The 27567-nt window shown below is 44.4% G+C and overlaps 2 protein-coding genes across 2 annotated transcripts in view; both read left to right on the forward strand.

The window, feature by feature from the left end:
• Nucleotides 1-338: 338 nt before the first annotated feature.
• LOC310810085 (protein kinase C and casein kinase substrate in neurons protein 3) lies at nucleotides 339-9082 on the forward strand. The gene is made up of 10 exons (XM_083677709.1): nucleotides 339-657; nucleotides 3093-3160; nucleotides 5236-5392; nucleotides 5526-5761; nucleotides 5991-6146; nucleotides 6607-6782; nucleotides 6924-7044; nucleotides 7398-7468; nucleotides 7742-7821; nucleotides 8033-9082. The coding sequence occupies exons 2-10, from the start codon at nucleotides 3101-3103 to the stop codon at nucleotides 8140-8142; spliced, it is 1167 nt and encodes a 388-aa protein (XP_083533835.1). The 5' UTR covers nucleotides 339-657; nucleotides 3093-3100; the 3' UTR covers nucleotides 8143-9082.
• A 15835-nt stretch (nucleotides 9083-24917) lies between these two features.
• The window catches only part of syt3 (synaptotagmin III), a gene marked incomplete at both ends in the record, with an annotated part of 11927 nt that continues 9277 nt past the window's right edge, over nucleotides 24918-27567 (forward strand). Inside the window, one exon of the mRNA XM_083677695.1 lies at nucleotides 24918-25065. Coding sequence (XP_083533821.1) covers nucleotides 24918-25065 — 148 coding nt within the window. The remainder of the gene's footprint in view (nucleotides 25066-27567) is intronic.

The raw sequence follows: 27567 nt of genomic DNA on the forward strand, positions 1-27567 counted from the left end.
CTGTGATTCTGTGGCTCTTGTAGCTGAGTAGGAAAGGAACATGAGGAATACGTGTGGTATTTTGGTACACAAAGTCAATTGTTATATGACAAGACCTCTTGTTATGCTTCCACCCATGCACACACGCACGCACGCACGCACGCACGCACGCACGCACACGCACGCACGCACGCACATGCACGCACGCACACACACACGCACACACACACACACACACACACTAAAAGCCAAAACACTGCACACTTCATTAACACGACACTGAGAGAGGTAGAGCAAGGGTGAGAGAGAGCGAGAGAGCGAGAGAGAGAGAGAGAGAGAGAGCACAAGAGGGAGGGGTACTGTCCAGTGGTGAGGTACAGAGAGTGAGAAAATTAGTTCCCTGCAGCTGTTTTGGAGAGGGACGGAGCAAGTGGGTAAGGGAGGAGAGAAGGAAAAAAGACAGTCAACTTATCCCATACTGACAGCGGGCTAAACAAAGGCAAGAAGAGAGAGCAAAAGCTGTACTAAAGTATTGAAAAAGAGAAGAGAGAAGCACTGGACGAATCCAGAAAGGGAAAACGAGAGAGAGGCAAAAGAGAGCGAGAGAGGGGTGGAGAGAAACTTAACCTAGAAAAGAAAACTGGGTTAGAGAGGACAGCAACAGTGGAAGACTGAGAGGTAAAGAAACTTTTTTACACTCCAATGTCAGACTTCTCTCATTTAAGGTCATACTTCATTCATATTTGATGCCCTGATGCCAATCTATTTTTGTTGTATGCGTTCATATGTTACTATATATTTTCTCTAGGCACTGGCGTATGTGCTGAGTTATGTGTGGCAGTCGAAACGGGGACAGGAGGAGGAGAGAGAGAGAGTGCCAGAGGGGGTGAGGGGTACAGGGGTGGGGGGCAGAGGGGGGAGGGGGTGGACAGGCCAGGGTGAGAGAATTGCCAGTGGACATTAGAGCCATGCTCACAGATTTTCATTTTAATTGTTAGCTTGCAAAAGATTTATCACCTGTAAATGTTTTTTCGGGATATTACGAAAGTGGGGGTGCTCCAAAGGATTTGTCAATTTGCCTTGGGCAACATGCTGGGCAACATTTCTGAATGTCTGTGAGAGAAAATAAATCACATTTGCAAGGTCTGTGAATTAAAACCATGTTACAGTCGTATGTTACAGTATGTGACACCATTTCTTAATCACTAAATTATAGTGCATTGCTTTGCATGCTGTAGATACTGATTGACTAGAAACACGTGCAATTGCTTTTCAACTTTAGCCCAGTGTTATTAGTTGTATAGTCTGATTTCTGAGGTCAAAAGTCAATCTCTGGGAATGTGTGGACATACCAGTCGATCTCAGTGGAACGAAGATATCCTTCGTTCTCAGAGATTATGGTGAGATACCAGTAATTTAAAGTGGTCTCTCCTTGTGCTCCCTACATGCACAAGTCCTGCCCTGATGGAGATAGACGGCCCTGGGGGGACAGGAAGTGGGGGTCAAAGGTTAAAAAGGAAATGATTCATTATATTGCTGCTCTCCTGCAGTGAGAGGGAGCAGAAGACCCTGTGGGTGTTGTAATCTTCCAACAGAGAGAGAGAGAGAGAGAGAGAGAGAGAGAGAGAGAGAGAGAGATAGATAGATAGAGAAGCACTGTACTCAATACAGACCCTTACAGCAGCATGTGATGGTAACCTATGAATAGAGGTAGATAGATAGATGTATTTGACAGAGTGAGGGATCTGGAAAACAGGCAGAGAAAGAGTCTATGCACTCTTCTTCTCCCGTTCATTAGTCTTGTGATCGAGTGGGGTTCATTACATTCTCCACAAACAGCCTGGAGAGAGGTTTCATATAGTGAGTTGTTTGTGATCATGTGGGTCTTTGTGTGAGGATTGATTTTGTGTGTGTTACTGAGCATGTGAGCCTATAAGAGTGTGTCTGTTTAGTTTACGAGCATGTGAGTTTGTGTATGTGTGTGTGTGTGTGTGTGTGTGTGTGTGTGTGTGTGTGTGTGTGTGTGTGTGTGTGTGTGTGTGTGTGTGTGTGTGTGTGTTTTCTCTGGAGAGAGAGGGGAAGACAAACCCACTAACAGAGACACAGAGAGAGATAGATAGAGGGGGAGAGGGGATGGGCTGACCTTTACCCCCTGTTTATTTTGGGATAGCTCAAGTTTCAATGCTGAGGATTCTGGGAGAGGGCATTCCATCCTTGCCTGTAAACTCAGAATGCCGGCCCTACGAGTGTCTGACTTGTTTTACTGTACTGGACCATACCAGCTGAACTAATTTTACTGGTAGTTATCAATTTACAGTACCAATTGGAAACTAAACCTCCCTCATTCTTTGAATTACACCGTGACAGTTTAACTCTTAGGCCAACATTATTCATTACATTGTCGTTGATCGTTGGTTGTCTCAAAATGTATAAAGTTTAGACCAAATCGGTTTTAACTTCACTGTCGAAATCAAAGATTTTGTTGTGAACAAGAGTGAACGAAAGCATCCAGTCGTTTCACTGCCCTCCGCCCTGTCAATCGCATTCAACTCTACAGTGTCATCTTTTTCTCCCTCCTCTGAAATGTCTTTGGTTTGGTTTTGGAGTTTTAACTTTGGGTTCTTGCTCTGTCAGAACACGCTCTATTCTCTAGTCTGTTGCATCTCCTTTTCTTACTTTTAAGTCTCTGGCATCATCGCCCCGCTTACTTTGCTGTGGCATCATATCCTTGAGTCTACTGACTCATGACTCATGTCTCTGACTCATTCCAGTATTATATACCCCTGACTGTTAAATACTGTTGCTGCTGCACATATCCCTGTCTATATGAACTAAACTTCCATCACTTCGTTTGAGTTGAGATCTTAGTCTTTAAGCTTTTGTTTATCTGAATGTCTCAGTGAATTGTATGTACTGTCAATGTTGTTTTCTATCACTCCTATTCGATTGTCTGTCGCATTATAAATAACCTGACTGTGCCACCTCTGTTGCCATCGTTACAGGCATACTCTTTACCACCTCTGTGAGATAAAAGTATGATGAGTGTGACAGAGGTAGATACTCCTCCCCAGGTGATGGAGGCATTACTAACCATACTTCCTTCTCGGTTTCAGTGACCAGGATGTCGACTCTCCCACCTGAGAATACCCCCGAAGATGCCAACAACCAGAGCTTCTGGATGGTGAGTGAGAGAGAAAGAGAGAGTGCATGTGTTTGTGTGTGGGTGTGCGTGTGTGTGTGTGTGTGTGTGTGTGTGTGGGTGTGTGTGTGTGTGTGTGTGTGTGTGTGTGTGTGTGTGTGTGTGTGAGTGTGTATGTGTGTGTGTGTGTGTGTGTGTGTGTGTGTGTGTGTGTGTGTGTGTGTGTGTGTGTGTATTGGATACATAAGATTACTAGCCTCAGGATGTCTTGATATCCTTGCAGAAGAGACAAAACAATATTGTTGTTCAATGGTCACAGCACACAAGGCCACTCTATCATATACTGTTTAAAGTCTATGAGATAAGTAAGAGTTTCCTATGGTTCCCTTTTAGCTGTGATGTTCACTGTGTGCACAGGTCACATAACTAATTCATTCACCTCTTAGGCTTATCCAGATCATGTCAGTGTAATTACTTGTTTATGTATATATCTGAACCCTTATAGCAACATGGAGGATACTTTGCAGCATCTGAAACCTCCTCTCTTAATCTCTTGCCAATCAGTTTCTAAAATGTTTTGATCATGACTTCTGCATGCTACCACCTTACTCTTTCTGGCCTGCTCCTGACTTGCCACAGGATACTAGATGGCCACTGAATGGCAGCTCTCTACCAACTCATAAGTTGGAGTAAGTCTTTGGGCAAGAAGTGACTGCAACCATTAGTTAGCTACAGAAACCAAAAGATGAACGGACTGTGACAGTTCGCTGAACTACCCCTTTAATGCTTCCGTCCCTGATTGGCCTGTTGGTTGTTGCCCCACTTTCATCTCCCTTCCTCTCTCATTCTGGCTCCTGTTGTTTTTCCAGTCCAGCTCCTGTGTGTCATCCTGCGGCCCTCTTATTTGGCTGTCTGTCATTCTGCTGCGTTGCAGCATGTAAATGTCTACGCTGCTGTTATGTGTTTGTGTACAGTAGCCATCATCATCATCCTCGTCATTATAAATGGCAATCCATGGTGTAACAGTGTCACAGTGTAGTAAGTATACCCACCAGCAGACCCAGATTTAATTTAATTTAAGGTTCCATTAAAATTGATTTTTTCCACCAAATGTCACATTTTCGGTGCATTATGTATGCAACAATGCATCCATTTGAATTGTGCTGCTGGACATGAAATTTGATTTGGTTCAGAAAACCGTGTCCATTCTCGACATACTTTTTCTTTGATGCTATGATTGGCCAGTTGTTCAGAGCAGGCTGTGTTGGAGCGGTGGTTTTGTCTTGGCCTCTATGATTGGTTGGCTGCTGCCCGGCTGCACTGCTGTTGGCCAAAGGCAAGATTCCTCAGCTGTTTTCACTTAATTCACAGACGAGTGAGGAGAGTTAGTACAAACCACAACAGACAGAGAAAGAGAGAGAGAGAGAGAGAGAGAGAGAGAGAGAGAGAGAGAGAGAAAAGAGGGAACAGAAAGACTTGACAGAGAGAAAGATTGAAACGTGTCAGTCTTTGTGTTTATAAGAGAGAGAGAGAGAGAAAGAGAGAGAGAATGAGAGAGAGAATGAGAGAATTAGAGAGAGAGAGAGAGGGAGAGAGAGGGAGAGTTAAGACTCACAGATAAACTGCAGAAGAGAGTGCCAGGAAAATTGTGGAGAATATTCCAAACTCCACATCTACAAACAAAACACTGCCTCTGGATATGTCATTACCCTTAGTCCTCTGCCCTCTCCTACGCCCACGGCCTCTCCCTCCCCATCTGTCCCTTCACTGCTCTGTCTATATATTCACTGGCCACACCTATGGTGCCATCCTTTTGCCATTGACTTTGACTTGAGGAAACCTCATTAAAATAGCACATCTTAGGAACTGGACTTGACCTTTTGAGCATGTGGGAGGGGAGGAGTTATAGTGACATAAAAGTAATTACATTATCATATATACCATATAGAGGTCAATAGCTACTGTGTCTCATCTCAGACTTCTCCCTCCCAAACCCTTCCTTGCCCCTGTTCACCCTCTCTATATCCCCCGCTTTCACACTTCCTCTCGACTGTATCCCTCCCTCCCCCGTCCCTCCCTCCCTCCCCCGTCCCTCCCTCCCTCTGTCCTCCTCCTAGCCTGGGAACTACCAGCGCACAGTGAAGCGTACAGAAGATGCCTTCCAGGCGTGTAACGACATGGTGGCGTGCTTCCAGGAGCGGGCCCGCGTGGAGCGCCAGTATGCTCAGCAGCTCAGCGAGTGGAGCAACAAGTGGAAGCCCCTGGTGGACGCGAGTGGGTACTGCAGCAGAGGGAACTGCTGTCTGCTCACTCAAACACTACAGTCGTTGACCACCAATTGATCTGTCCACTACCCATCCACTCTCTCCTCATCCCTCTCTTTCTCTGTTCCCTCTCTTCCTGACAGGCCCGCTGTATGGATCCTTGATGAAGGCGTGGCAGTGTTTCCTGTCCTCCGCCGATCGGCTCGCCGCTCTCCACTCCTCTGTCTGCCGTTCCCTGGTGTCGGAGGACGGTGATCGCGTCAGGACCTGGCAGAAGGAGACCTTCCATAAGAAGATATTCGGGGGTTTCAAGGAGTCCCAGGACTTTGACACAGGTTTCGCACGCGCCCAGAAGCCTTGGGCCAAACGTCTGAAGAAGGTTAGAACAAAATAGATTATATATAGATTACGTACGTACATAAGAGAAAGGTCTGTTTCCAAGACAGTAAAAAGCTGCTATAACTGTGTCTCCACATTGAACTGACCATGAGAAATCATGCTCAGTGCTGGAGAGGTTGGTGGGTGGGTGAGGTGTGTGACGTAAGCTGTGTTGTATGTCTAGGCCATATTTGAGTTATGATTGTGGGTTGAACCACTTGTGTGTTCAGCTGGACAAAGCCAGGAGGGCGTACCACAAGGTCAGCCGTAAGGAGCAGACAGCCAGGGACCGCGAGGCCCACGCTCAGGGAAACCCTGACGTCGCCATCGAGAAACAGAGGAGGATCCAGGAGGAGAGAGAGCTGGCCTGCCAGGAGTCAGAGAAAGTGAGTGATAGTGAGAAAGTGACAGAAAGAGAACAAAGAGTGAGTCGGTCTTTCATGTGTATGTGTGTGTGTGTGTGTGTGTGTGTGTGTGTGTGTGTGTGTGTGTGTGTGTGTGTGAGTATGTGTGTGTGTGTATGTGTGTGTATGTGTGTGTATGTCTGTGTATGTGTCTGTGTATGTGTGTGCGTGCATGCGGGGGTTGGTGCGTGAGTGAGTGTGTGTGTGGGACTCGGCAGCTTGCCCGGGCTGGGTATGTAAATAGCCTAAGCCTATCAATGTTAGATGGAGCTGGGTGAATGGAAAATGAATGACAGTCATCAACAATTTGCTTAATCAAATGAGGCAAATAGGATATGCTTGTTAAATGAGTTAAATAATCGTCCCTGACATTGAAGGCCACAGGCTGCAACTGGAGTGTACAGTATGTGTGATGTCACTCACTCTAAGGTAACACCCCCAGGTGCGTGCCCGCTATGAGAAGGTCTTGGAGGAAGTGACCCGCTACGCCCCTCGCTACATGGAGGAGATGGAGTCTATCTTTGACCAATCACAGGAGGAGGAGAGGAAGAGGATCAGCTTCCTCAAACAGGCCTTCCTCTCCATCCACAGACATCTGGATGTCACAAACAATGAGAGGTAAACCGACAATGTGTGGAGTGTTTGTATGTCAATCTCTGCTGTACTGGAAAGATAACAAGATAATTTTTATCTCCCCCCCTGCTTTCTCTCACCCCCCCCCCCCCCCTCCTTTCTCTCTTTCCTCTCTCTCTCCCTTAGTGTGAAGGCAGTGTACAATGAGCTCCACAACACCCTGATGGCCATCAATGAGCAGGACGACCTGCGCTGGTGGAAGAACACTTACGGACCTGGCATGCCTACTGACTGGCCTCAGTTCCTGGTATATATACACACACACACAGACACACACACACACACACACACACACACACACACACACACAGGCACACACACACACACACACACAGGGCTAATGGAGGCTAATGGGGCCTAATGGAGTGCACTGTTGTATGGAATGATCTAGAGTTAGGGTGCTCTGTGTTACTGTCAGATCTGGTCTAATGTAGTGGGCGGTGTTACAACCTAATGTAACTGTATAATAGTATAACGTAGTCAAACCCAGGGGCCTGTAGTACATATACTCACTAGACTGCCTTATAGTTTAATGATGTCTAATGAAACATCTCTCTCTCTCTCTCTCTCTCTCTCTCTCTCTCTTTCTCTCTCTTTCAGGAGTGGACACCAGATAAGAAAAGCAAAAAAGGGAAGAAAGAGATAGAGCAGAAAGGTACAATAGAGAGGAGGTGAGTGTGTCTGTCTGTCTGTCTGTCTGTCTGTCTCTGTTACTGTCTGTGATTGGGCATCATTACTAACTGTAACTGCGTCTCACGTCTCACGTACCATGTTCAGTACTTTAAATTCCCTCTATCTCAGTGTCATGCAAGTGGAATAATGTAACATTTTGATGGTATGTTGAAAGTATTTAGGATACTTAGTGTTTGGAGGGAGAGTTGTGTTAGTGTATGGTTGGTTTGATCTCTCTCCCCCCCCCCCTCCCCCCTCTCTCCATTTCTAAGTATGATGATTGGAGGAGTGAGGGTCAGGGCTCTTTATGAATATGTCGGCCAGGAGACAGATGAGCTTTCCTTTAAAGCAGGTAAACGTGTATGTGTATGTGTGTGCGTGTGCGTGTGTGTGTATGTCTGCGTGTCTGTGTCTGTGTCTGTGTCTGTGTCTGTGTCTGTGTTTGCGTACATGCGCGCTGTACCCTCTTACTAATATGTTCTTTTTCTGATATGTGTTTATTACCACCATTGCTTCCCTCTCCCCATGTGCCCCCCCTCCCCCACCTCCCACCCCGCCTCCAGGCGAGGAGTTCCTGAAGACTGAGGATGAGGACGACCAGGGCTGGTGTCGAGGGATGAAGGACGGGGGCAGAGAGGGGCTGTATCCAGCCAATTACGTAGAGGTGGTGTAGTTACGGGAGGGTGTCAGTAGGGACGTAGCTAGATTGGAAATGAAAGACTTTGTTAAGAAAAGTTGTGTCACAAATGATGATCAGCTGATGTTTACTGTGTATTGCTCTTGGCTGGAATTGGTTTGGTTGGTTTTGACAGCCCCGGCTCTCTGCTTTAGAAGCAGAACTTCCATGCGCGTCTGCAGGAAAGCTGTCATCCAAAGATCTTATCTGAAATGGACATTTTTGGCATACACAGCATAAGATATCCAGGTTTTGTAATCTTGAAAAGATTTAGACACATGTTTAATATATTTACATAAATCAACTGTACTGAAGCGATGTGATGCATGATGCATTTATGTAAAATTAGAAGGATTGAGATATGCTGGATTCTGTAGGTACACAGTCATCATTTGATGCTGAAGCTAGATATGATTGATGTGTTCATTGAGCTAAATGATTCTGTGCTCCGTTGAAAAAATGTTTGTATATCAAAATATGTCTCACAGTTCATACAGTAATATACTTTGATAATCAGTCATGCTTATGAAGGGAGTGAAGCTTTGACTGTGATCATAATTCACCAATACCATTTGCTTTATAGATCAAAGATAGTGTTAGTTCTGTTTCTTCATCGTGCCTGTCTGCGTGTGTTATGAATATGATGTGACAGGTCAGGGAGAACAGATCATGTTTTCTATGTAAGTGTCTATCTGTGATGCTGTACATCTTTTATCTTCTTCCACTCCATGGCTTCCACCCTAAATATTGACTTTGCCAAAGTGAAGGATGGGCTGCAGTTCCTGGACTTCCCTTCAGGCTGCCACTCCCTGGACTTCCCTTCAAAGTCCATGTCCTGTTCTTTACATTTTGAATATGTCTGTAAAGTATGTATGTACTATGTGTATGTTCTGTAAAAACTATGCATAGGCCCTTAAAGTCTTGTGTTGCAGTATAATTTAGCCCTTCTAAAGTGCCTTTCTAAAGAATGGAATGAAATAAATGATGATAATACAGAGAATGTGCTGATATATTCTTGAAATTGGGAGTGACCTGTTTATTTGTAAGTTTATTTACAACATTTGTTTGTGTGTGTGTGTGTGTGTGTGTGTGTGTGTGTGTGTGTGTGTGTGTGTGTGTGTGTGTGATGTGAATAACTATCCCATCATATCCCAGGCTCGGTGTTGAAGAGTTGCCCTGGAGCATGTGTGTGTTTATAGTGTCACATCAGTGCAGCTGTCAGTTTGACTGGCAGATAGTCACTCACACAAACACACACACACACAGACACACACACAGACACGTGCGTGCACACACACACACACACACACACACACACACACACACACACACACACACACACAGACTCACACAGAGTCATCTCTGACTCAGAGAATAAAGCAGCCAGGTCAATCGCCCCTCTTGATCTCCCAGTGATGTCACCTCTCAGTCAGAAGGAGAGTGACATTAAAGGGATGCTCTACCCCAAAATATGTTTTTCCTGGTTTGGCCCCGACCGTGGTTGTAGTTCATTAGCCCAGACGGTTTTTAGTTATATACTGTATGTTGCTTCCTTAGATACTGAGTAGTCATATTTTAGACTCAATAGGGCCTCATTCATTCTGGAAACATGTATATGTAACATATATGTAACACCTTGCAGACACTCCAATCCAACTCATATTATGACAGACATCTCTCTCTGAAGACTTTGTCTGCATTATTTTTCTGAAAAGTCAACTCTAATCCACCTTAGCATTTTGTTACCATGACAATAAAGTGACTTTTCAGAAAAGAAATGCAGACAACAAACATTGTTTTGGTGGAGCATCCCTTTAACACTAATATACTTGTGTACAAACAATGTGATAGAAACACAAGATAACAATACCACGCAAAGAAAAATGCTCAATTATTTATTTTTGACCTCATTTATGGATACAGAGTAGTCTACAGTATGTATAGTCAGAAATCTAGAATGTTCCCAAAATACAAATGTATAGTGATATGTTGTATTGGGACCTTAAGTTAGATGGATGAAACAAATCAGTAACCTAATTCTGCAACCTTTCCTTCAAAGGTGACGTTCACCTTGAAATGATTGCCTGTCTGAGTTTCTGGTGGACTGACATGCTCCCTATCCAATAAAGTCACCTCTGGGTCTGCTATTGTCCAATCAGAACACAGCAATTTTCAGAAAATGGGTGCACATCCCTCCAGTTCTGTTGTGAGAGAATGCTGCAATTTATATTCATTACACAAGCTCTTTTTGCACTGTAAGTGCAATGCCAACACATAACAATTAACACTGAATTGTTTGTCACAGCAATTATAGTTGGTAACAGCTCATTTACATTCTAATGGTCCCTGTGACATCCATTCCAATTTAACGCTAGTGGGCTGTCAATGACAAACTGGTCGACCATGTTTATCTTAGTAGGGTCAACCCGTGGACAACTGATCACAGTAGAATGGCACTGACCTCTACAGATTAATATCTACAGGACAATGAGGCCCTCCTCCTCCTCCTCTCTCATTTAAACAACAAGCTGCCCACTGTCAGTCAAAGCTATTGTGATGGAGGCAGCCAATCGAGGACTTTCTTGTCAAAATAGAACATCTACTGTAACATCACAGAACAAGTGAATAGCCTTAACTTACCATACAAACGTAAATGCACATGCACTCAGACGCATACATATGTACTCATGCACACCAGTGGAGGCTGGTGGAGATAGAAATCAGAGAACGGGCTCAAACACTTGTTTGTTTGATACCATTCCTCATTCCATTCCGTGCATTACAATGACCCGTCCTCCGATTTCTACCTCCACCAGCCTCCATTGATGCACATACATTCCAAATACTTCTGTCCTTCAATGCTTACATGCATGTTTGCACAATAAGGGACAAGAGCGGTCATTGTTCTGATCGCAGCCATCATTTCAGCCAGCAGAGAGGGCTAAAGGACCAGCAACGCAGCACACAGCAAGCCTGTCTTGAGGAGAAATATACACACTGGGGTAGCGGAAAATGTCTTTATGCCCTAATCTATCATGTTGTGACAAGAAGAACTTTGGGTTGCCATGGAGAGAGCGGCTGAAAGCCCATTATTGAAAGACCTAGAAATCTTGTTTGTCTTTCTCATTACATTAATGAGGAAACAATAGAGTTTCCTTGAAGGCAAATTATGTGTGAATGTATGTACTGTCTGCATAATGTTTATCTAATGTTGTTTGCATGTTATAGTGGGCGTATACATACGGCAGGGCTTAAATGTTTGTGATTAGATTTGGTCTTCAATGAAGTAATCCATTCTCAGAGAGTGAAAGGGAATTGTGTGTGTGCGTTTGTGTCTGTGTGTTTATGTTTGTGTGAGTGTGTGAGTGCCGTTGGTTATCCCCCTGTGATATAAACAGAGACCTGTGTGTGTGTGTGTGTGTGTGTGTGTGTGTGTGTGTGTGTGTGTGTGTGTGTGTGTGTGTGTGTGTGTGTGTGTGTGTGTGTGTGTGTGTGGGTGAGTGTGTGTGTGTGTGTGCGAGGAGTGACTCATCTCCCCTGTCGGGGAGACACAGAGCATATGAGCGTTTTCTCAGCCTGTCAGTCACACACACTCGGCCCACTCGCTCCAGATGTGTTCTCCCATTCTCCCTGCCTGCCTCTCCCTCAGCTAGAGAGCCCCCAGGGGAGCGCTTCAGCCCCAGCTATGGGCCAATAGAGTGCCACGACCAGGGGTTAGCCTAGCCAGGGAGAGAACAGACAAACACAGAAATGCCAAGGGCAGATAAACATGAACTGTCAGTTACAATTTATCAAGAAAACTCTGCATAACCCCTGAGTATAACAGCAAGGCCACAGGCTAGTGCATCACTGCAGGCTGGCGATGCAGAGGCAGGATAGAGCCTGAAATATACCAAAGCTCTAAAGAGGCAGCAGTGCAGCCAGACTGGCTCCAGGGATAGCCACAGGTCAGGGGAGGCCAGGGCTGAGACACCCAGCCACTAGGAGAGCCAGAGACCAGGGGACAGAGGGTTTGATCAGCCAACAGGGTCAGCTCAGGGGAAAAGGGAGGGACTGACTCTGTTGGCCTCCGAGTCCATACGCACGTTTTTCATTTCCAACTGCCCAAAAATAATGAGCAATCATGAAAATGGTTATTCTAGCTTTTCAATTAGCCTAATTAAAGAGAGGGCAGCACAGGCCACTCAAGAGAATGGCTAACAGTATATCGCGCGTGTGTGTGTGTGTGTGTGTGTGTGTGTGTGTGTGTGTGCGTGCGTGCATGCGTGTGAGTGAGTGAGTGAGAGATGAAGGAGTACTCCAGAGGGATCCAGTTTCTGCTTCAGCAGTCAGAATGAGATATTAACCCCTTCCTCTGTGCTGATCGCCCTCCATTTATAGCCCAAAGCAGAAGTTATGACATCAGTACTAGCCTGGCACAGATCCAAGAACAGAATAAAGCTTAACAGACAGCATTTCTCTCAATCTGTTGCTGCTCCGAGGACCGTTTTGGCTTCATACACTAAAGGCTAAATCCTGACTGCATGTAGGTACACATGCCGAGCTCACTTGATGCAATAATGTCAATGGGAGATGTTACACTCTATGGATCTCCTAGAATAGCTGGCAGTGAGGGAGTTAACAGTAACTTAGGCATGTTGTCTGACAGTGTGGGCCAGATGGTCATGTAGAACACTCACAGTGACATGAGCTTACACAGCTCCCCCTGCTGGATCTCACTCACACACGTCTGTTCATGCACGCGCACACACACACACACACACACACACACACACACACACACCACACACACACACACACACACACACACACACACACACACACACAACACACACCACACACACACACACACACACACACACACACACACGCACACAACACACACACACACACACACACACACACACACACACACACACTGCCTACAGCTTTCTTTCCATGGTTCCTTGGTCATCTCGCCCTCCATTACTCACCAGTCTCTCTCTCTCTCTCTTCGTCTCCCTGTCCTCCTCGTTTCAGTCTGATGGTCATAGTTAATTAGCTGCTGTCTAATTGCTGCTCATTAGCTTGAGTAACCAAACATGTAAAACACAGCAAACAAATCCTCTCTCTCTCTCTCTCTATCTCTCCCTCTCTCTCTCTCTCTCTTTCTCTCTCTCCTCATTCTGTGTTGTCTTTTCCTGTATTCCCAGTCCCCAATTCCCATCTTTCACTGCTCCACATTATCCCCACATTGTTTATCTGTTTATACTTGTTTATACACTATATAGCCCCCCCCCCCTCCCCCCACACACACACACACACACACACACACACACACACACACACACACACACACACTCCCTCCCCCATCTCTGTTGGCATTTGGCAGGGTCTGTGTGTTTGGGTTGCCCTCAGTCCCCCCCCCTACACACACCCCCTCCCTATTTAATCTGTCTTAGAAAAACCTCTGAAGTTTAATTCCTTTCTCAAAGCAGAGTGCTTCACTGGCATGGCAGCCAGATCCATACAGAAAGAGTGCATCAAGCTTTAAAATGGACATCTCAACAGCGGAGCAGTTTAGCCAAAGTGACGTGATATATAGGGCACACTGTATCACTGTGGAGAAAAAAACGCCTATATCAACAGAAAGACCGCCGCCGCCACTGCTGCCACTGCTGCTGGGGTTGTCCCTCGGGATGAGAAATGTGGGAGCAATAGCCCTTCTGAGGAAAACAGGGGAAATATGATTTTGATTGCACAATTTTACTTGTGCACTCACAGACACGCGTGTACACAAACACAAACAAACACACATGCACAGACATACACATACTGTACACAAACCTAAGGGGAAGCAAACAAACTACCAAACAGGCTGTTACAATATGTGCATGTATTCATATAATTCATACATACTATTCATTCATCCTCTTCATCATCATCTTTATCATCTTCATCATCATCATCTCTTTCAATGTTTTTATTATTATTTCTTGTACAGTATACTGGACAAAATCATCTTTACAAGGGATTTCAAAAAACAAAACACATACACAAACACTATAATAATAATAATAATTATTATTATTATTATTAATATTATTATTGTTATTATTATACAAAATAATGGCAATAGTTGTAATAATACAAAATTATAATAATACTTAGTACTAAATAACAATTATCTACATGTCATATCTGGAGCTGGGTCACATTATAACAATTCATGCATTAATGTATTATTAATAATAAATATCAGGGATAGCCATTCCTTGCTGTAGCTGGCATACAGTACATAAATAGAGGAACGGGTCCCTCTTGAAATTGTCAAGGTTATTGTTTAAAACACTAGACAGTCTTTCCATGGAGAAGAGGTAGATCAACTTTTCTAGAAATACTTGTAGGAGTTTCCATGTTCAGAATATCGACAGCCTAGCTGCACACCATAGAATTCTAAGGATTTTCTGGTGTCTCTGTCCAGAAGAGGTGCTCACATCTAAACCTAAAACATAGTCAGTAAGGTTCAGTAAAACCCAACATATTTGGAATCTCAACATTTCCAAAATGATACAATCTTTGGGCATGTCCAAAATGTGAAAATATGTACCTCGGAGAGCAGACAGGATCATATTTACATCTTATACAGTAGTTGTCACATTTCATTTATGAATAATCTTAAATTGAGCCTCAAGACGTCTTTGAATGTTATTTTCACAGCATTTAATTATATGTTTTGCCACATATCATCATCATCATCATCATCATCATCACCCTTTATGGAGGTGTTGAAGACACACATACACAAGCAGAAAGATGTTATATGATTGACAGGTAGCAGAAAGATGTTATTGAACACACTGAGACAAAGGCCAGGGAAGTGACCTCATCATCACCAACACGCTCACTCCCAGCAGCTGGGTTAAGAGAACAGAGAAACAAATGGGATGAAAAGGAAATGACTAGACAACAAGTGATTCAGAACCTACTTTGATGAGCCTGGTTTGTGCATAACAGAAGATGGGTGCAGTGAATGCCTTGGTTTGGAATATGTTGAATCACAGCTCCCGAGATTGGCAGTTTTGAAAGACTTGAAAGAGATAGAGTAAAGACTAATGCATTGTAAAGTATCTTTTACTGTCCTTCAAATGAGTGTCTCTGTCAAGGACACTCAGGATGGAGTAGATTCATGTGGGTTCCTTTATCATATTTGATACCTTCACTTGGAAGTTGACATTCATTATATACTTCCAATTTGGCTTTAAAGATTAAATATATAGCTTCCAATAAAAATAAAAGAAAGAAAGGATGAAAGAAATAAAGAGAGAGAGAGAAAGAGAGAGAGAGAGAGAGAGAGAGAGAGAGAGAGAGAGAGTGATAGAGGGACAGGGAGTAGGAGGGAAAGACAGGAGTCACGGCAAGGAAATGAAAAGCAAAGGAAGGAGAAAGAGAGGTGTGGGCGACTCACCCTGAGAAATGGTCGTCATGGTAACAGATGAAAATGAAGGGATGAAGAATGAGTAGAGAGACTTTTGGTTAGAGAGGGCAAATACATAAAAACACAGAAGCTAATTAGATGTGACACTAAAATTGAGCATTTCCAAACAGGAACACCCAAGATTCAAACTTTCTTACCAACTCTCCCTCCCTCCTCTCCTCTCTTCTCTTCCCCCTCATTTCATTGATTGTGTTGAGGTATGTCTAACCTAACCCGTTCCCAGACACTTCCGCCCAAATGCTCAGGAGGTCAGGTGGACCAACCTTGGCCTCAAACTTGGCCTCTGTTTACCTTACACAAAAAGACTGGAAGAAACTGTACACAGAGGTAAACGATGTAAACATCCAATGGCTTTTCTTTGCATCAATCATCTCCCACACCACTTCCCCCACAACACATGTTTCTGATTAGGAGCCATGTCTCGCAGTCGCGTGATTCACTGAAATCAAATAATGACAAATACTTAAGCACATTCACTCCCACTATGGCCAGGTTTAAGTGGTTGTTATTCCAGGCTTTGCCTGGGGATAAGGTTTTGTTTGACCTGTCCCACCACTGGGGTCTCCTCTAGGATTAAGGGATATAGGCTCCGGAGTCAACATGACATCCCCCAACATCTTGAATATGTTGGGTGTGCATTTGTTATACTATGTGGCATGTTTGTCTCTGAAATCAATAAAAAAAAAGAAAAGAATACAAGTTAACAAAAGGAATACAAATTACTGATTCTTCCATCAATGACTGTTTTCAAGAGTGTGTGCACGTGTGTGTGTGTGTGTGTGTGTGTGTGTGTGTGTGTGTGTGTGTGTGTGTTTGTGTGTGTCGGTGTGTGTGTGTCGTGTGTCGTGTGTCGTGGGTGTGACAGTGCATGCGTGTGTGTGTGTCTCTGTGTGTGCCTGTGCATGCATGTGTGTACAAGCTAGTACAGTATGTTAGACAGAGCTAAGGGAGAGAGAAGTGTCGTGCCAGTTCTTGTCCTAAAAGAGACAAGGTCCCAGTTTGGACAGTGGCTGCAGCCGCAGGGCAAGCTTTTAGTTTCTCCTGTCTCAATCCTATTTGCCTTTTCGAACCTTTTCTCTTCTTCAAGTTTATCACTCCCTTGTCCTCTGTTTCTGACCTGTCCTTTCACATTCTCTCTCTCTTTCACTCTCTCTGTATCTGCACTGTCCTCTCGCATTTCCTGTCTCAACCTCTTTTATGCTCTGCAGTGACAGATAGCAGAGGCTGCTGTTTACGTTCATTTATCCGTCAATCACCCTGGCTTCAGGGCCCTGCACTCAGCCTCTTTCTGTCTTCCATCTCATAAGTTAGTTAGATAGCATACTGTCTGTCTCATACATGCACACAGGTAACCTGAAGGGCTTTAATTGGTGTATAGGCCAGAGCTTCATTCTATAATAAATGTACAAGTAAATCCTGGCTTTAACTCTGTGCATCTCTGTGAGCTACAGTATTATGGCAAACGCCCCATATGCTATGATCAGCTTGACTGCTAGAGAGATGACTTACATAACTGGGAACGGTAGTCCCGGCCAACGTTATAGGCCTAGTCACAGCAGTTACTGTATGAGATGTCTAAACTCATTCAAGTAGGCTATGATCACATGGTCTGCCCACAGGAAGAAAAAAAACCTTTGGGATACCACACATAATACTGTATTACGTTTTCCTGTACAGTCGTTTTGAATGTTGTGACATATTTTTTGAAAATATGGTATCATGTCATTAACTGCATAGGAAAAATTACCTCACGACTCGTCCTGCTAACTAGATGCGGGCTTCTATCACTGGGGGGACTCCTTCGGTCTCTATGGCACATAAGCCATATCCCTTTGGCCGTGGGCCGAACCACAGTGGTCCCCATCCCTCCATCCGTCTCCTCGCATCCAAGCAACCCCCTCCTCACACACTGCCTCTACCTTCCCCTCCCCTCCCCGCGCTCTCTCTCCCCTCTACCCCACATATACATCAGTATGTCTTTAGCACTGGTCTCGCTGTACAGTGAGTGAGCGGAGACGGAGCCCGCTTAGTATTCTGAGCACAAGGGAAAGAGAGGGAGGGAGGGGAGAGTGAAATAGAGAGAAAAAACGAGGGTGAGAAGACAGAAAAAAACATTCTAAGAAAAGAAAATAGGAAAGAGGGAGAGGGGAGCGGAGATATACCATATTGTTAATTTCTCCCTCTCAGTCTACCCCTCCGCCTCATCCCTCCATCCCAGGTGCAGTATTTGAGCTCATTTTCCTGTCTTGGGGGAGAGGGCGGAATGTTCATTTAAACGCGTCGCATCTGAAAAATAGTGTTTGGATGTAAAAGGGCTTGTATGAGAGAGAGAGAGAGGGCTCGGGCTCGGAGGCAACACAGAGGTAGGATGATATTTCATTGTTACCATAATAGACGCCTATGCTGTGCATTATGTGGGTTATTTACAATAATAGCCAGTGTTATCAACGTAGGTGTAATATAGCCTATAATAGCCTCCAGTACGTATGGCACTTAACCGTCAGTATGTATGTTCGATTTTACCAGGCACATTGAAGAACGATCTATGCAATGTTCTGCTCATGCAAGATTTTATTTTACTGCACAGCGTATGGGTCGAGCGTTATGGAATGCATATATGTGATAGCCTATGCCCATTCTCTTGCGTACAGAGCATGTATGTGGTTTTGAATCTGTCGTAGTGTATTACCATTGCTGTAGGGTTAATTAAACTTTTTAATGCAATTGCAATGTATATATAGTATAGGTGTATGTATAGGGTGAAACACACACACACACACACACACACACACACACACACACACACACACACACACACACACACATACACACACACACACACACACACACACACACACACACACACACACACACACACCACACCACACGATTGTGGACGGGCTGAAACGTGCGTAATTCCCTTCCACCCAGACCCCCTTACCCCACCCCTCTCGCCCGATCAAAGGGACAGTTGCTCTGGCTTCATGAGATAGAGTACCATAATTATGCAAATATGAATGTGTCCATGTAACCACAGTCACAGATGTATTCATGTTGGCCGACTGAGTTTGATGTAACTGTCAGTGAAAAATTAAATGAAGCTACCCATTCTCTCTGTGTGGGTGTTAATGTTCCCTATCTGAGTAGCCTACTGGTCATGTGAGCTGCTCTGCATATGTGCTTATTTCACCGGCTCTCAACAGGAAGAGCGGCACCAGTATCCCAGGGTTCCTCACTGGCCTCTCGCTCTCAGTTTCCTGTGTGATGTTATAGATAATTTAGACACTCTGAGGGCTTGAGCAGCAGAGAGCCGTGGCATGCAGCACATCAGTCTTAAGTGTGTGTGTGTGTGTGTGTGTGTGAGAGAGTGTGAGTGTGCATGTATGTGTGTGTGTGCATGTATGTGTGTGTGTGCGGATGTGTGTGTGTGTGTGTGTGTGTGTGTGTGTGTGTGTGTGTGTGTGCGCGCGCGTGTGTGTGTGTGTGTGTGTGTGTGTGTGTTTATGTGGCAAGGTATGGACATAAATGGAAATTAAGGCATCGTCCAAGTCGTATATTTACTAAAAGCATGTCCAGGAGCTATTATAGGACAGCCTAGTTACCCAAAGGCTGAGTCGCAGCAAAGCTATTACCTTCAGTCAATAGACATTAATACTCCCGTCTTCAATCTTGGCCTTGTATAGCGCCCTCTCTGTCACGGCAAAACACTTGAGTCCACTTTTGTAACAGTAAAAATACTTTGTATTACCAGTATTTACCCTTGTGCATCAGTCTGACACAGTCGAATGAGCAAGCAGCACAGATCATATCGGCCTAGACTGATAGTAGGAAGTAGGGCGGTACAAGAGCTAGCAAACAGAGGTCACGACCTCTGTGAATCACGGATGGCCCATGCACTGGCTGGGAGGTCTGAGAGGATGAGCTTAGAGGACTGAAGTGGTTGGGAGCTATGATACAATACAATAGAATACAGCCGAAAAGACAGCGCTACAGAACAAAGCAACCAAGCGCAGAGGACAGATACCAAAGAGCAGGGGAGAGGAGAAAGAGCAATGCTTGAGTTAGAAATGAATAGAGATATAGGAATTGTAATGTCATAGTGTTAGTTAGCGTGATGATACATGAATGGATCAGAAAGTGTGTGAAAATTCATCAAACACTAAGCGTACAATATCCTGTTGGTTTTCAGGCTAGAGGGTAATCCTTCCTCAGGTGAAAACAAAACATTACTGGAAATAATGAGAGGTTAGATTTAAGATGTCTCCCCAGATAAAAGAAAAGAAAAGAAAAGAAGAGAAGGAGTGTAGCAGTAAATAGAAAACGCAAGCAGCTTCATTGAGATATGGTTGAAACATCCTGTTAGGAATATCGAATGGATTACCTGTCTGTTACCGTGTCTGTTGTAACGTTCATATTCTCGACCTAAATATAGGATCTGTCCGTGCTCATTTACATTTTTTTTCTCTCTCACAGGCATTGGTTTAGTTGTCATAAATAGAGACATCGAAAAGCAAGGGAGTTATATTTAAAAACACAAGTTTTATTTGTAAAAAAAAAAGAATGTAAAAATAGATTTGAGTTTGAGGCTGAGCACGGGCCTGTGAGGGGAATAGGGGAGATTGATTTAGAGATTTAAAACTCAGCCATGCATATGTGAAGTGAAACGGGAGGAAATCTTCTAAACCCATCCAAATGTTTGATTGAACTCTGAAACTAATCCAAATTGCTTTGATCGAATTACCTCTGTGGTGGTGAAAAGAAAATGGAAGTGCCTCAAAAAAGATGCCTTCACATTTTGTTACATTGGAGCCTGAAATTAAAATGTATTTAATTTTGATTTTTTTGGAAGAAAACTATCTATGGGTCAATAACATCTTAGTCACTCCTCAAAACTGGCTTATCAAAAAAGAGGCCAGATCAATCAATCAATCAATCAAGTTTATTTGTATTGGACTTTTTACATAGACAAATGTCACAAAGTGCTTCACAACTAAATAATACTAAACAGTATAAACAACACCTCACTTGGGGGGAATGGCCTAATCTAATACTACTTTTTAATGATAGACAGGAACCTTTCAGAAAGATTAATGTTTCTTAATAAATAATGTAAACCACTTTTTTTCACACAGATGGAGCCCCTCCAACTATTATGTAACTTGGTTAACTAGGGTAATTTGAGTGCTTTGTACTAATTTTGGTTTGCCATTGTCAAGGGTTCACATACTTATTAAAACGTTTTGGTTATTCATTTTTAATTATTTCTAGAAATTGTTTTAATCATTTTTCTTTCACTTTGAAATGTGTGGAGTAGATTGTGTGTGTCAGTAAAAAAAATACACTCACCGAGCACTTGAGGAACACCATACTAATACTGGGTAGGGCCTCCCTTTGCTCTCAAAACAGCCTCAATTCTTCGTGGCATTGATTCCACAAGATGTTGGAAACATTCCTTTGAGATTCTGGTCCATGATGACATGATTGCATCACGCAATTCCTGCAGATTTTTCAGGTGCACTTTCAAGCTATGAATCTCCCATTCTACCACATCCCAAAGATTATATTGGTTCTATTGGATTCAGATCCGGTGACTGGGAAGGCCACTGAAGAACCCTGAACTCATTGTCATTTTCATGAAACCAGTTTGAGACGACTTTTTCTTTGTGACATGGTGATGGTGCATGATCATGCTGGAAATTGTGGCCATGAAGGGATGCACATGGTTAGCAACAATACTCAAATAGGCTGTGGCATTCAAGTGATGATTAATTGGTGTTAACGAACCCAAAGTGTGCCAACATTCCCCACACCATTACACCACCTCCACCATGAGAAGGTGTACAGGTGTTCCTAATAAAGGGTTTTGGGAGTGTCAACATGACATAACATAACATAATGTGAAAACTGTGTCAGGGTTAACTCAGCAGTGTGCAGAATGCCATGGCACAATGTTCAACATCACAAAATGTTAGGTTTGGGTTTCTGTTTAGGACTTTGTGACTGAACTGTTTTGTTAAAAGCACTATACAATTTGATTGGTTGACTAAAGATATTGCTGATATTGTTACTATAATCTCTGCAATAATCATTATGAGTAAATCATATGATATTTTACAGGTTTACCATAGAACTAGGCTACAGTATGCCATGTAACATTTGTATTACACACAATATAGTAAGTTCCAGACATGGTACTTCATACTTCCAGACAGATGTAAAGTCACCCTCTGAAGAGCAGACCAATTGAAAGAGTTTGGATTTCACCTTGAGATTTGAGATTGCAATCAAATTCTCTGACATGATCCCCCTGAATGACATGTGGGCCTTTATAGTTTCATATTTTTGATGTGTGTATGCACACCCACTCTGCTCCCCTCCTCTGCCTTTTTGATTTTCCCTTAAAACCTGGCAGGACCTCAGAGATTCATCATCAGCCCTGGGGAGAGAGTGCCCTAAGCACATGTCCAGAATCTACTTCCCCAAAGCAAATACAAACCCGACTCATTAAATAGCAAAAAACTAATTTGGCCTACCACCAGCACTTAAGGGTAGTTTAGTCAGCATCATTTGTCACATTCAAATGTGTTTAGCTTGAGGATGTGATGATTGGACAATGACATTTCTAACCACATGCCTCCTGCCTTAGGATTGGGCGGCAACACTGGTTATCCGTCTTTGACCTTACTGGATGGCGGAACTTGATTTAATGATTGGACTGTTGACCTCACCCGTGCCAGGACCCTGTTGTGTGATTGTGATTGGACAGTGATCTTACCGGTTTCTCCAGCCTCTGTCGTGTGATTGTACATTGGCCTCACTGGTTGCCTAGTCTCTTGTGTGTGATTGGACAGAGCTCGTCCTGGTTTGCTGTTCTCTGTAGTGTGATTAGTCTATGACCTTGTGTGCTAGCTAGTGTCTGTACTGCAATTGGACAGCGACCTTATTGGTTGACCGGCATCGGTTGTGGTGTATTGGTTGCCTGAGGTTATTGATTTAAAACAGGACAGCAGTCAATGGAATGTCTGTGGGAGGTGTAGTTTTCCTTTGTGGCGGTATGTGTCTCGGTATAGGGCATTCTCTGAAGGGAAAGATTAGTCTGCACGTTCCTGAAGGCATATTTATCAAATAACCAGCCTCTGTAAATATTTAGCTTCTAGTAAATTGCTCAGCCAGCCGTTGATTACTGTTGTTGCTATGTCACCACTGCCTCCAGCCCCTCATTTCCTCTCCTCCTTTCTTATCACCCTTCCTTTCATTCTTCTTCTTTATCTTCTGTCTCTTCCTCAATTTAATGTCAATGTAATGCCTCTTCTCTTTTTTCCTTCCCTCTCTCTTGCCTGTCTTCTCCCTCACTCACGCCCTACTCTCTTCCTCTCTCACTCTCTCTTTCTGCCTCCCCCTCTCCCCCTGATATTCTTGATGGCATTTCAGAGTACCAGTTTTGTGCCAGACAGCCATTCCTCAGACTGAGATATGCTGGGTTTTAAAGTCACACTCAGACAGATTTACTATCTTAGTTTGGGAGGAGGGAGAGGGCATTAGGGGGGTAGAGTGTTGGATGTCGGGTCTGTGTAGCTTTTTAATACGCTAATATCTGACTTGTTCTACAGTGGACTGAGCTGAGATGGACAGATAAATGGACCTTGTGTCGTCTGAGTTACCTTTAGATTCACATCCAGGCGTACTGACTGCCCTGACAAGCCGATCAAGCAGGTTTGAGGTAGAGAGGGGCAAAGTGAGGGAGGGTGTGTGCAAACGTGTCTTGTCTTGAGCCTTGTCCTCCTGAGTGAAATATGTGTCACCTTAACGCTTTGATTGATTGATGGATCGGCAGGGAGATAGATAGGCACATAAGCAGCACTTTGCTACCACGGTGCCAGTCACTGCACAAAGACTAAGGCTGACATTTCACAGAACATCATACATCAAATGATCAATAGCCTTTCCTCTGGCTGGGGAGGAATCTTATTGGAGCAATGGGCTTACCTCTCACTGACAAGGCATCTCATTGGACAATCTTGCAGACCCCTCATTGAGGAGGGGATCTTAAGGGCAGATAATTTTATGATAAGCTTCATATTACAGTATTCCAGTTCTATTCTTGAATATAGTTATTCTGTTATTCACGTATCGGTAGACTTACTTTTACTATGTGTTCCCCTGGTTACAATCCCTGCAGACACACAGGCTGTGAGAAAGGGAGAGAACTGCAGTAGAGAGAGAGAGTTGGGGCATTGACCTGCTTTTTAGAGACAGATTGAGTTCAAAACAAAGAGAGAATGTTAAAGAGGTCTGCATGTAGATGAAGTTCCACACTGAGTAAAGGACAATGAGGACACAATGTCTGGATGAGAACTTAATACACTACTATTTCACGTTAGATGTACGACTCAAAGCATTAAAATACCAAGATGGGATGCAGTGTAATATTATCACATTTGCTCATGCTGTGTATTGTGTGTTTCGTCCTTGACCTCATCCACCTCTTCCATTGATCTGTTTTCATTGCCTTTCAGGTGATGTTGGAGCCATTTGAAAAGCATTCCACAAATCTACGGCTGAGCCCTAGGAAAACTACAGCATCCCATTGAGTGCTGTTGGAACTACATGACCTGGATCGCAACTATGCTCTAATGGTGTTGTGAGAAGGACAGTTCCCTACCAGAATTATTCGTCTATCTCTGCGACATTAAGAAAACCAGAGCAAGCAAAAGGTTATGAATTTCTCAGAGGCATAAACGAGTATTGTTCAGTTGAATCCTGGTGGAGAAGATAATCTAAACATCATAAACATTTATGTGGAGTGATTCCACTCTGACCTACAATGTAATGATGACCTGGTATCCTAGACTGTACATTCAACTCGGATAGAGGTATGTAATCATTGTGAAAGATTTTCTACAATAAGACTTTTACATTATGATAAAAAAAAGAACAACAATGATCATAATATTATTGTCTTATTCTCTTTCCCCATCACTTACTAATGTAATCTGTTATTTTCTTGTCAGGAAAAGCCAAAGGGGTGGGTGTGGCTCACACATTAATGGGTGTATCAGACAGGGAGGGTCTCTGCTTGACCCAGCCCGAGTAGACAACGCCCATCAGAGCCCCTCCCCATACCCCCGATTGGTTCAGTCTCCATAGGCCTCACCCCTTATCTCCTAGTTGACCCTCCAAAGAAGGTGGCCGGACCAACCCCTCTTCTTCCCCAGACGCCGTCCGATAGGTGAGGGCGGCGAGGGCTGCGCTGTGATTGGCTGACTGCGGGTGGGAGTGCGATGCGGATAGGAGGATGTCGGGGGACTGGGATGAAGACCTGTGTAAGAAGGCACTCGTGTTGGTGGAGGAATTCTGCTTCCCCCCAGGGAAGTACAGCCAGAGCGAACGCTGCCAGGAGTTCATCTACATCCTTCGAGATGGCAACAGGCAGCTGGACACAGGTAATATCACCAGACGTCTGAGCTGGAACACAGCTAACTGTCATCAAACTGTCATTTGCTTGTGTGTTGGGCGCTCCCATAGCAAATCAGAGCTGCCCTATAAGCTTTGAAATATTAATGTGAAACATTAGAATTGATAACCCAGGCCAGCCTACGAGTTTTTTTACGACACCCCCAAGAGTCTGTGTGTAATTTGAACCTTGGTAATTGTTATTGTGGGACAAGGTGATGAATCAGTGTTGAGTTCCACAGAGTGGAGTGTGGGTAAGTGTTGTGTACTACAGACCATTGCAGAGTATAATGGCTCTGGTGTGGGTTTTTCACACATGGAGAGTTCTGGAATGCTGCTCTTGTGCAGATTAGAGGGGATGTATGTGGCTTAGTATGCTGAGGAGTGTAGATTAGGCTGGATCTGCTGCATGAAGCTGTGTGTGAGCTCTGTGCGGATCGGTGTCCAATGCCACGCGGTGGGTGGAGGCAGCAGTGGCCTCTTGCTAGTGGTGGTGGTGGTGGTGGTGGGAACGGACCCTCCGATGAGCAAGGCAGTCATCCGCTCTCAATCGATGGCTGTGTTCCTGTTTGATGTCGAGTGCGAAGGGCTCCCCATGGGATACATCAGCCAGTGATTGACAGTGAGTGTCAATCCCACTCATGGCAGGCCTCAGAGGTACCGCCACACCCCCCCACCACCCCCCTGCCTCTTCACACCTGGTACCCATCAGGCTGCGTGGATTAGAATGGATCTATAGGGATCAGTATTGAGTAAGGTGAAACACCTGAACTACTGAGAGACAATTGGATAAGAGAGGTTAGTCTCTGACAGTCCCCACACACGTTTGATCACAGCCCTGTCTTATCAATGCCCCCTGAGCTGCCAACCACACACCGCTACTCTCTCTCTGTCTCTCTCTCTGTGTTTTTCTCCCACCAGATCAATACATTAACCTTTCTCGTCTTAAAACCCCTCCTCGCTTTAGTTCGCTCTCTAAATCATTGTCGCCTTGTTTTCCTCCGTTTCTCCATTCTTCACTATCACCCGTTCCGTCGTTCTTTCTCTCTCTATCATTGTCTGTTTGTTTTTCTCCTCCCTAGTAGACATTGCTGTGGTTGCTGACTTTATTAACCGCTCTCCCTCTCTCGGGGGCGGAGTGAATGTGTAAATGTAAAAAGGTTGAATGTGACCAGTCAGCCAATGTGTCTGTTTCAACATGTGCACCAATCTGTTTCCTCCTCTCTCAGTCCCGCCCCCACAGCCTCTCTCTGGTCTATCCCCTTCCCTGTCCTCTCTCCTCCTCACGATCATTATCCCTCTTCTTCTTACCATTCTCCACCCCTCATTCCTCTACCCTGTTCTATTCTCCCCCCTCTCTCTCTACCCCTCCCCTTCTTTCCTCTCTCCCTCCATCTCTTTGCCACCCTCTCTCTCCTCTCCTTATGATTTTCCCACCATCTCGTTGCCTCTGCCTCTCCCTCTCTCCCCTTTTCCTCTCTTCTCCCCTCTCCCTCTCTCACTCTATCATTCCACCCCCTCTCTCTCCATCTGTGTCTTGTTCTCAACTGTGACAGACCAGTGCCCCTCCTTCCCCTCCCCTCCCCCACCTCTCTCTCTCTCTCTCTCTCTCTCTCTCTCTCTCTCTTTTTTTCTCTCTCTCTCTCTCTCTCTCTGATCATATCTTTTGAACAAGTGCTGATTAACGACATACACAGACTGATGAATAATTCACCAAAGTGAGAGCGAGAAGAGAGGGAGGACAGGGAAACACAGAGAGAGGGAGAGGAGAGGGAGAGAGGGGAGAGGAGAGGGAGAGAGAGGGAGAGGAGAGGGAGAGAGGGGAGAGGAGAGGGAGACAGAGAGGTGGAGGTAGAGAGGAAGGGAAAGACACAGTGGGAGCAGAGAAAAGAGAGAGGGATACACAATTTAAAAAAGAAAAAAAAGGGAGACAGAATGGTAAAGAAAGAGAGAGAGGGGGAGAGAGAGAAAGAAAGACAGTAGGCATACCAAATTCCAGGAGATGTACCCTAGGGGTAGAGGATTGTCTCACACTGGCTGCTGCTGTCTAATTGACTTGTTTCCTCTCGGTCTTGTTGTCAGTGTGCTACAGATACAATTTCATTCTCTTTTGAATGATTTAACAGTGTTTGTGTCTTTGTCATGCCCACAAACCCACTGCAAATTGAACCGAATCGGGAGAAAGAGACGAAAAAGGGAGAGAGACAGAGGAGGAGAGAGAGAGAGAGAGAGAGAGAGGAAAGAGACAGAACAAGGGGATAGAAAGAGAGAGAAAGAGAGAAAGAGGGGATGAGGGAGAGCAGGATACATACTCAAGGTACTGCCGTTATGTAGTCCTGGAGAGCAATGATTGTCTTGCACACAGACGATCCGACAGGTTGATTGACAGGTCTCTGGTCTGTGTGTTGGACAGAGCAGGAGCTGTCCCGGCAGTCTGGTGCTGAAACGGCTCTTTTCAGAGGCCCTCTTTTTTCATGAGGATGACTCATCCC

This window comes from Argentina silus (genome assembly GCF_951799395.1).
Source record: "Argentina silus genome assembly, chromosome: 9".
Taxonomy (NCBI): Eukaryota; Metazoa; Chordata; class Actinopteri; order Argentiniformes; family Argentinidae; genus Argentina; species Argentina silus.